The 11,014-nt window shown below is 43.4% G+C and overlaps 1 protein-coding gene across 1 annotated transcript in view; it reads left to right on the forward strand.

The window, feature by feature from the left end:
• The first annotated feature begins 4,537 nt into the window (after positions 1-4,537).
• Positions 4,538-11,014, forward strand: part of LOC119415902 (nuclear factor of activated T-cells, cytoplasmic 3-like) — an 8,082-nt gene continuing 1,605 nt past the window's right edge. The window contains exons 1-3 of the mRNA XM_037683074.1: positions 4,538-4,553; positions 4,737-5,382; positions 9,109-9,498. Of these exons, the coding sequence (XP_037539002.1) occupies positions 4,538-4,553; positions 4,737-5,382; positions 9,109-9,498 (1,052 nt within the window). The remainder of the gene's footprint in view (positions 4,554-4,736; positions 5,383-9,108; positions 9,499-11,014) is intronic.

Consider the following 11,014-nt stretch of genomic DNA (forward strand, 5'->3'; position numbering starts at 1 on the left):
AAATGAGCAGAAAAATGCTGAAATTAGCAACAAAAGTAGCTAAAAATAAAAGTTGAAATGATCAGAAAGAGGCTGAAAGGAGCCTAAAATGATTAGAAAGGAGAACAAAAATCAGAACTGAGCAAATTAATAAACAAGAAAGACAAGTATTTGCAGAAAAGTATCTCGCTGAAAAGGCTGACTTATCAGAAATAAGCTGAAACGAGCATAAAAAGTTTAAATTAGCTGAATGGAGCTGAACCAGTACCAAAGCTGAAGGTTGTAAACAGCAAAAAGAGTTTAAAGAATGTGGAGAGCTCCGTTCATTTTCAATGAGAAAAACATGGCCGACAAAGCTAAATGTTTCAACAAGTAAAAATTGCACAAATACCAAAATTCACAGCAGGAATGTCCAGAATGAGCCGAACGTTTTGAGACAGCTGAAAAGTTGCAGAACAAGTCGGATATCTAAAAAAAGTGGATCTCAGAACGATTTCTAAACATTCACACGATCAGACGGTGCCAAGAAGGTCTCCGAGTTCTGACGACGCCACAGGCAGCCCAAATGTTTCTTGTTTCTCTGGAGTACCTGGAGAAAACACACACAAGCATGAGAACATGCAAACTCCACCCAGAAAGACCCCAGGTCCAACCGGGGATTGAACCCAGGACCTTCTTGCTGTGAGGCAACAGTGCTAACCACTGAGCCATCGTGCTGCCGTTTTAGTATTTATATATATATTTTATATAAACCCTTCCCACGTCTTACGATGTTCTGAACTCTTCAACCCACGTCATTTTAACAACATATGGATATTTATAGTCCAGTAGCTACTGCAGAATTTCATGAGTACTCCCCAGCTCTGCAGAAGCTCAGTTCTGGTCGGGCTCGGTTCCGTTCAGCTACCCTGCAGCATGACAAGCCCACCGCCCCGTCCAGGTTGATGTGCACGTGCTGACGCTTCAAGAGGGACACTCCGTGCACAAGGCTGTCCAGGATTAGTCCACCACCTCTGCCCGGTCCGGACCAGCACCGCGCGACCAGAACCAGGCCGAACGGGTCTTGTTCCCTGCAGCCCCCAGGATCCGGGTCACACGGAGTCCAGATGAACTGCAGCCCAGGTCACCAGTGAAGATGCAACTGGAAGGATGAGATTATTTGAGACGTTCCTGCCAGTTCTGTGAACTTCATCGATCGTTACTTCTGACTTCACGTTGCAAAACCTTCCCTCCATTTCAGCTGAACGCAGCGGCCCGAAGCACTGTTGGCTTCTGGGTAGTGTAGTTCTTTTTGACTGGTGCTACAGTGTAGGTGTGTTGAAAGAAAACTACAACATGGCGGCGCCTGGCCCAAGTATTATTTTTAACTTTTTAATCCCATACCATCCCAATCACGTGAGGAATATTAAAGTTGACAATCGTTTAAAAACGGTGAAACAACGAGTCTGTGGGAGTCTAACTGCGAAGTAGAGCGAGACAACTGTACCGTTATTAACCAAGTTAAACTGTAACAGTAATAAATAAATAATGACATCAGTGATAGAAGCCAAATAATTGGCTACACTTGCATTCTTCAGAGAGCTGAAGGTCTGAGTGAAGGTCCTTGAGCTTCTGCAAATGTGTTTTCAGTGCGTCTCTCCAGGACCAACAGGAGACGGACCAGTTAATGTCTGTACAAAGCAAAGCATGAAGTGGACGCGCCACAAAAATGTTGTTCGGGATTGTTACAGCGCTCCAGTTTGTGACACTGTGCACAGCACGGGCTGCTTTAAGTTGTTGAAGTTAGCATCCAGCTCGTGACTGTCAAGTTTTTTAATGTTAAAGAAGACGACGCATACGTTTACACTGGGAGCTTCTTTACGCTGCACCACACGGCTTTAACGGTCTTTTCATCTTTAGTTCATCTTTTCATCAGCTGCTGATTTCTTACCCATCTGCTCACAACAGACTCATGTTCAGGCCGCTGTTTAAAACGCCTCATCATATTATATTATTACTGTTCGTGCACATCTTAGATCCTTGTGTACTGCTTCTTTTCATACTTTGTATTTTTGCTATTTCTGTGTGTAACTGGACCTTGGGAGCTAGGGGTGCACCGACTGCAGTTTTCTGGCCGATCACGATCTCTAAAGATCCTGACCTGCCGATACCGATTTTGTAATTATAAGGTCACAATGCACCTTCAATTTTCCATCTTATTTTATTGAAAACGTACCTTTGAACAATATCCTAGAAACAATACAAGCTAGTTTTAACTGGCCATGATGTAGTGCTCTGGAATATAAATGAAGTTCAGACAATTGTTGTTAAAACTACAAAAAACCGGTGAAATCGATTTCTCGTGCAAATATCGGCCGATCGCCTATCTCGCAAAATTAAGGAAATCGGGGTGAACTCTTATTGAGTGCACAGTTTCAACCCACCTCATGTACCACATGCGATGAGAATAAAGAACCTTGAGTTAACGTAATTACTACGACAAAGTACAGGCTAGTTACTGGCGTTTGTTAATACGAACCGCAACTTGACCCCTCCTCCATAGAGTGCAGGGTGCAGAACCGTTCAGGGCCAGGCCGACCGAGTAAAAGAGGGAAGGGGCGGGGGCAGCTGTGGCATTGGGGGCGGGGGCAGCTGTGGCATTGGGGGTGCGGTTGTTTCCCGTACTTCTTAATTATTGACTTTCAAGACGGAGCACAAAGAAAGCCAAAGTGCCACAAAGTCAAGTTTATCAAATCCATCCATCCGTCATCTTTACCCGCTTCTTCCTTTTCGGGTCACTGGTGCCACTGGTGCCCATTTCCAACATGCATGTTTTTGGTCTGTGGGAGGAAACTCCACCTAGAAAGTCCCCCGGCTGGGATTTGATCTGGCAGCCTTCTCGCTGAGAGGCAGCAGCTTTACCGACTGCGCCACCATAACGCATTTTTATCATTCGTTCATTGATTTATTGATTTTATTAATGATGTGCAGCAGCGGTGCCCCTCTCTGGCAGATGGCGTCCGAGGCGATCGCCTGTCCCCAGAGCCGACCCTGCCTGTTGCGTCCCGCCCAACTCGTTCCTGTTACTCAGGGTAACTTGTGACGGAGGAGCGGAGCTACTGAAGCGGGTCACAACGGCTGCTTTCACACCTGTTCTGCATACACCGTGTGGGCGTGCGTGTCTGACCGAGTTGTATTTATAGTCCCAGCTAGACGTGCGTGCAGCTGTGAGAACGAACTGGGTGAACTGCTGGAGACAGTCGTTCACCGTGATTCAGGCAGCGTCGCAGAGCGTATTAAATACTACTACTATATATAAGAATAACGAGCTCAGCCCTGCTGTACCGGCGTCCCTTCCTCCTCCTCCTCCTCCTCCTCCTCCTCCTCCTCCTTCTCCTCCTCCAGTGCAGGATGGTCCAACTCAAAATGCACAAATAATAACCAGTCAAAGCTCTCTGTAGGGATGGAGGAAAAGACTAGAGAAGGGTAAACGTGACAAGTACAGGTACAGTAAAAATGTTATTCAGTTGCAGGATGACGGCACCTTTTGCTGAATATTAAACGGTTTGTTTGTAGATTTGTTCTGTTTCTAAAATGTAAATGTTATTCCTCTTCCTCCTCTTTATATATTATATTTATATGTAGAGTTTGTTGTTGTGTTTAGCTCCTATAGTCTAATGCACTAACGTCAAAGTCACGGCCTGCAGGCCCAATCTGGTCCTTGTTAACGTTTTATTTAGACACCAAAAGAACATTTTGATAAAAATTGAATGAAAATGAGGAAAAAATTAAAGTCTCTAAATGTAACTCTTGACCTAATAAACCTAAATGTGTGTATTTCTCACTGCAAATACAAATGATATGTTAAGTTGTATTTTCTATTTCTTTGTGTACTTGATGGTGTGTAAAAATGATGATGTGATGATGAGTATGGGTATTTTATTATGTAAATATTAGTGCACATCTTCTCGGGGCTTGTAGTTAATCTCATTAATCCCGTCTCTGAATGATTGTTGTCTAATCCCACTGGCTTCAGGTATAGATGTTAATTTCTAAATTTTGTGCTGTTTGACTTCACAACTTTATTATGAAGTATTTGTAGTTTATTTAATATTAGAGAAAAATTAAATATCTCTAGCATTGTTTGCTCATTTGGTAAGGGTTAAAATAAATAAATACGTTGTACTATAAAGATTTTATAATGATTTATGTGGTAGATTTGTGTGTGTGTACATACATAAATATATATATATATATATATTTATATTTTACCTCTACGTTAAATTTATTGTTCTGGATAAAGTTTTACAAGGCAATAGCCTATGCTAGGTTATTTAAACGTTAGCTTGCTAACTTGAGAGGCACGTAGCTAATGACAAGCAGGTTGGAGATTTGAAGAGAATTTATTATTATTGATTTATTTTGCAGATCAGTTAAAATAAGTTCACAATGCTCTGCTCAGTAAAATACTCTACACTGTATTTAGTTGCTCCCTCTTCTCGACTGTGCCGTGTCAAGTGTGCAGCATTGCTTGACTTGAATGTAGTCTAGTTGCGCCCCCTGCTGGATACGTTGTACAATGACGTCATTTGCAAGTAAGGACACGGCTTGTTCCCAGCATTTTAGGGGTGAAAATTATAAGTGTTTATCTCGGCACATGATGGGACGATTATCACCGATATTTCTTCAAACGCCTGTATTGGCCTTACCAATATACTGGTCGGGCTTTAGCTACATGTTACTGTGTATTTATTTTGTATTTTTCTGTCACCCTACAGTTTCAGATTTCGATATAAAGAACCAATCCACGCAGGATTTCCTGGAGCAGCTCTTGAACCAGGAGCTGCAGAGTCCCCCACCATGTTTACATGTCACAGATGATTACGAGTATGCTGGCTGTCAATCTCAGGGGCTTTACTGTGGCCCCCAGGAGAACCCCAGATCCTTTGACTGCCCAAGCATTGAGATTACCTCCATAAGTCACAACATTCACGTGGACGCGGGCAGTAGCCTGGAGGTTTTGGCAGCTGGTGGTGCAGAAGGGGGGTACGTTGAACCACCGTGGCACAGAAATCACCTCTACCTTCCTCTGGACGCCTGTTATCGGGAGGCAACGCTCAGCCCAAGTCCCTGCAGCAGCTTGTCGTCCAGGAGCTGGGTGTCGGACCTCTCCTCTTGTGAGTCTTTCTCCCATATTAACGATAATGTAGACGAAGAGCTGCATGACGCTGCCCTCCTTGATCTGGGCTCACCAGGATGTGGAGGTGGCACATTTGGGGTGGAGCTGTGGCAGCAGAAGTACCAGCATCCTTTACCTTTCAGCCCAGTGTTGTCACCGCATCAGTCGCCCCGGCAGTCACCAAGCCACTCCCCTCGCACCAGTATCACCGAGGATACGTTGCTCAACCACAGGCCCACCTCCAGGTGAGTCGGCTTGATTTATTTTTTGTGATCTGAGAACTATCTTTTCCTTCCTCTGCTTCTCTTCCTTTTCCTTCTCATTAGCCTTTTGAGAGGCTTTAACATATTAAAAAACTCGAAACTTTGGGAACACCCTATAAGTAAGTGAAAATGGTGAGGGTCTCAAAAAGAGGCGTGGCTAATTGGCTCAAAAGCTCCACCGATTATGGCACCACCAAGACCTACACTCACTTGGAGGTCTGACGATTGTTACACATGTAGATCCGACTAAGGCACACAAAAAGTCTCTTGGAGGTACGACCTAAACCCAACTTTAAGTCATCCGTTTAATCAAAGTAGCCATTTTATGGTTTTACTCATGTTGTAGTTGAAAGAACCTCTCCATCGGGAGTGTCGGCTTCAGACTTGGTCAGTGTTTCGTTACGAACGGGGGATTAAAGGTTATCAAAAGCTCGAGTTTTGGTCGTATGATGTGGGCGTGGCTTGACTTCAAAACTTAAGTTTCCACCATAAAATCTAAAATCACATGGTTCAATTATGGCCGACTTCAACGTTTGTCAGACTACAGAAGTTGACATTAATTAATTATTTTTAAAGGGACTTTTTGCCAAAGGGCATGGTCTTGGAGGCAGGGCAAACTTCGACCTTGATAATAAGTATATTATTACATATTATAATGTAATATTAATATTTGTGTAGCGCCCCCTAAGCGTCCTTAGCGTTATGGGGGTGGCTAACCCGAGTTCTTTAAATCGGTTGGTATCTCTACCTGAATATTCTAAATGTATACCACTTATACCATGAAGTATAACATAGTAGAATAAGCATACGTTTTAAACAAATAAACAGTTTAATGAACAATAGCACAGTTTCTTCAGTCAGTAATGAAATAGAACTGGTACGATTAACCTCGTTAAACAGAAAGGAAACTTAAAGCCGGCAGCTAAAAATTAGTCTCGGTCGTTGCAGGCCTGATGTTGGTGCACTCGCGCGCTTCCCGCTCTTCCCATTAACGTCCCCAACAACCATGTCCCCCATCACCTGAATACGTCCCTCTCCAGGAGGTCGTACGTGCCGTAGTCCGTCTGCTTCTGTCCAATGTTCTCCCCAAGGTTGAAGAATCCACGCCGAGGTCCTCGCGTTACACACAGCTGGCTATCCGCCAACCGTTCTCCGAGGTCCACGCGTCTCTCACGGCTGGCTAGCCACCAACCGTTCGCCGAAGCCCGCTAGCGGTAGCCACAGAGCTAGCGACCTAACGGGATTGTTCTCCACTGGGTTAGTCACCCACGCAGCTTCAACCTCCACAGGTCGATGGGAGTCCTTTTCTACCCCCTCACTGGCAAGAACAGCAGTTCAGTGGGGTGTTCCCCCACCGCGATAGTCCACGGCAACAGTGACAGTTCACAGCAACAGTGATGTCCTCCATCTTCCCTGTCACTCCCGTCACGTCCCCTCTCGTACCGGAAGCCCTCTTTCCCCGACCACCAAAATAAAATCCCAAGCAACCACATATTACAGTTACATTGGTTTTTTTTTTCAAACAATAACTGAACATATATTAAACTCCATGTTCTTATTTATGAGTTCTCTAATAATTTCAACAGACATGAACAAAAACCACGGGGTTACATTATTATAGTATTATATTATAGCTTCAACAGATTCCCTACAGTCTGCACCATAACACCCACAAATAGTCTTGGACCAAAGCTTAACGTACGTACATGCACAAAGTCTGTGGGTGTCGCAAAATAATGAAGCACCGCCCATTAGAAATGTTTAAACAACCGTTCCCTGTTTCTTTACTTTCGTGTATAAAACTGAAGGTTATTATGTCTATTAAGCTCACAAACGACGACATCATGTGTTCTGCCTCGTCGTCTTCCAACATCAAGTGGCTGTTTTGAACTGAAGTCATGCCAAATGTTTGAATAAAATCCTTTTTGAGACGCCGAAGTGTTGACTTTGAAGTTGGTCTGTTCACTATTAAAGAGAATATAATCACGCTGAGCATTTTATCTCTTTAATGTTAAAGTTTCCTCTGTTGCGGGACAAACAAATCATTCTCCTTATTTAGCAGAATGCAAAAACAAAGTTATTGCAGAAAGCAGAACTCAAAGTTTGTCAGACGTGTTCGTTATCTGAAGTTTCCTCCAGAATCATTATGATGGTGCACAAGTGATCCAGGAGTTCCACATTCCACCCAAACAACAAACAAACAAAACTACAGAAATCACATTTCATGCAAAAATGCAGTGTGGATGCTCATTGCAGAAGAGCTTGCTGAGAAACAGCTGAAATGTAGCTGAACTGGAAGAACAAGCCTAAATTAGCAGAAGAAAGAAAGAACACATATTTGCTTAATTAGGTTTAAATGAGCACAAAAATTAGGAATTTAACAAAAAAAAAAAACTTAAATTAGCTAAATAATGTTTGGAAAAATTAGCTAAAAAGGAAGAAAGAAGCTTAAACAACAAGAAGTAAGCAGAAAGAGCTGAAATGAGAGAAAAAAAGTGGAATTAGCTGAAAAAGCTCAAATTAACAAAAATGGCTAAATAGTAGCTGAAATAGCAGGAAAAATCTGAAAGGAGCATAACAAGCTAAAATTTGCATAAAGAAGTTAATTAGGCTGAAAGTAGCAGAAATTACCACAAAATTTTTTTATTTATCTGAAAACAGCTAAAAATGGCTCAAAAAGGCTAAAAAGTAGCTGAAAAGGTAGAACTAGCTTAAATTTGCAGAAGAAAGCAGAAAAACGCACATTTGCTCAATTAGCTTGAAAGAAGCAGACATAAGCACCAAAAGTGGAAATTTTCTGAAAAAAGCTGAAATGGGCACAAAACAGCTAAAAAATAGCTAAAAAAGCAAAAAGAAGCTTGAATTACCTGAAAAAAATCGAGAGAGCACATTTTTTCTGAATTAGGCTGAAAAAAGTTCAAATTGTTGCAAAAAATGTGGAATTAGCTGAAAAAGATAAAATACCATAAAAACAGCTAAATAGTAGAAAAAGCCAAAACTTGCAGAAATAAGCTGAAAGGAGCATAACAAGCTGAAATGATCAGAAAGAAGTTAGAAGAAGCTCAAAATGTTGTAGTTAACAAAGAAGCTGAAGGGAGCACAAAACAGCTGAAAGTAGCTGAAAATAGTTTAAATTTGCAGCAGGAAGCTGAAAGAAGCTGAAGCAGAACAAACTGTGAAAGGAGCAGTATAAGGTGGTAAACGTCTAAAGATTTGAAGGATGGAAAATGAGCTCAATTCATTTTCTGTGAGGAACGAAATTGCAGAAAAGGCTAAATTTAAAAAAAAAAGCTAAAGTTGCACCAATACCAAGAGTCATAACAGGGTTGTCCTGAAAGAGCCGAACGTTTTGATTTGTGATTTGTTGAAACAGCTGAAAACTGCGGGAGGAGAAAGATGCTGAAAAATGGATGTCAGTAGTGTGAAAGCTTCACGAGCGTTCAGTGGTCCAGCAGCAGCCGGGTGATGGTTTGTCCATGGTGAAATAAAAGGGGCAGCTCCAGCAACACAACTGGTTTGTTTTCAGGAAACTGGTTGAACATGAACATAGAAATTGTTCCGTTCGTTCGTTAGAAAACATCCTTTACCACATTTTATTTTCTGCTGGTTCCACTGCTGGACTTCCTGTTTGAAACACAGTCTTGTTCAGTCTCCAGAAACATGCGTTTATTTAACTAATTCAATTAATCCAGCTCTTTCTTTCGTCAGACCTTCCTCCAGACCAACCTCCCCCTGTGGAAAGAGAAGCCACTCCGGCGCTGACCTTCGTGCTCGCTCACCTTCTCCTCTCCACTCAGCCAGCCCCACTCCAGGCGTGTCTCCCCGGGGTAGTGTGACGGATGACAACAGGGTGGGGAGCCCTGCCAGTACCTCTGGAGCCTACATTTCTGGTTACCAGGAGCTTGACGTCCCTTCTAAAACCAGAAGAACATCGGGAAGTCATCTTGGCCTCTTGGCTGGTGACCCTGGCCCTAAATCCTACCTGGATTCTTGTGGAGAGGAAAAACGAGAACAGGGTGGCATCGCTGAGCTCTTCCTTCCAGTCCCATTCAATTTCAGCTGGAACAAACCCAAACCTGAAAACCCACCACTGTTCAGGTTGGCATCGTTATCAATAATCTATATTCTGATTCTCTGGAAGCTTTTTAAAACTAAAGTTGTGTTTTTTTTAGTTTGAATCAAAAAGGGACAGGATCCATCTTTTAACCTCCTGCATCCTTTAATGGGGACACTGGCTGTCCTGGATCGTATTTGGTTTTATTAGACGGTCTTCACGCAAGACACTGATTTTAAAATAAATTCACATTATTTATGACTTTTTCATTTATTGTTAATCGACTAACTGATCAAAACGTGTTTGTCTGAGCTACTAATAATAACTAAACGTTAGAGCTAAATCTCTGCATCTGTCACCTCTGCCTTCTTCTGAAGCTCCTCGACCACCACCATGTCCGCTTGTTGGACCATCACCTGTTTATCTGTCTGGAGCTGGAAGTCCTACAGCATCTTAGCCCCGTCCTTCTCCACCACAGTCTGATCTCTCATCTTGTCCTCGGAGATCTGAGCTCATCTTGCAGAGATCGGTAGCCTCGTATGCGCTGTGAAGCCTGGACCGGCCTCAGTCGGCTCAGCCCCGGCCGCCTCCGGCTCTACTTTAGTTTGCTTTCAGTTCAAAAATACTTTATTAATCCCAAAGGGAAATTAAATGTTGTTATCCTCGTTTCATTAAGAGATGTTATAGATGCTGATGGCTGTGGGCAGGAAGGCTGTCTTTAAAAAGTCACAGCAGATCTGAAGAAACTGGCTGCTGCTCCGTCCACCCAGACTCGGCGGTCCTCTGTTTCCCCGGGCTGTAGGAGCACCTGAATGCTGGGCTGAACTCCTCCCAGAATGATAGCCACTCCCCCCAGCAGCCTGCCGAGCTCCTTGTCGCTGCGGACAACCAGCTGCAGGCGATGGCGGACAATCCCGGACCTTCTGCTGTCACGAGCCACGTTTCCTGCCCTTTCCAGGATCTCAGTGGTCAGGCACTCGAGCACAGCCGGTAGGGAGATGGGAATGCATCCACAGCGCCTCCTTTTCAACTCATTTGAGGTTTAGGGCTGTAGTTGAGGTATTTGAGATGTTAATCAGCTGGTTGTAAAAACAAAAAAAAGCCCCTTGTTGCCATGGTTACGCATCATAACAGATGTCCAAAACTAAAAACGTTTCAGTAAAAATCCTTCCAGCTGCTCAGCATCTGATACCAGAGGAAACAATCATCCAAAAAAAATGTGATTTACATCCAGAAAAAGAGGAATTAAAGTTTCCAAAAGCAAAATCTCAGAATGAAAGTAGCAGAGCTGCTGCAACACGCAGCCGCTCCGAGCGGCGCAGTTCATGAGAGCGCCGCCTCCATGTGGGCGGGGTCGTCGTAGCAAGACCACTCAAGTCTCAGCTCAGCAAAAACTGCACCTTTGGTTTTGTGTTGCCCGTTTTTCTAAAGAAAACTAGGAGCTCTCTATCACAACCGGCCAGAAGCAAGTATCCAGCAAACCCATGAGTGCTGTTAAATCTGCAGCTGGCCTGGTCCAGGTGGAACCCCAGAAATGGAACTGTCGGTCCAGGTGGAACC

Source organism: Nematolebias whitei, chromosome 10, assembly GCF_014905685.2.
Source record: "Nematolebias whitei isolate Nwh7 chromosome 10, NemWhi1, whole genome shotgun sequence".
NCBI classification, from domain to species: domain Eukaryota; kingdom Metazoa; phylum Chordata; class Actinopteri; order Cyprinodontiformes; family Rivulidae; genus Nematolebias; species Nematolebias whitei.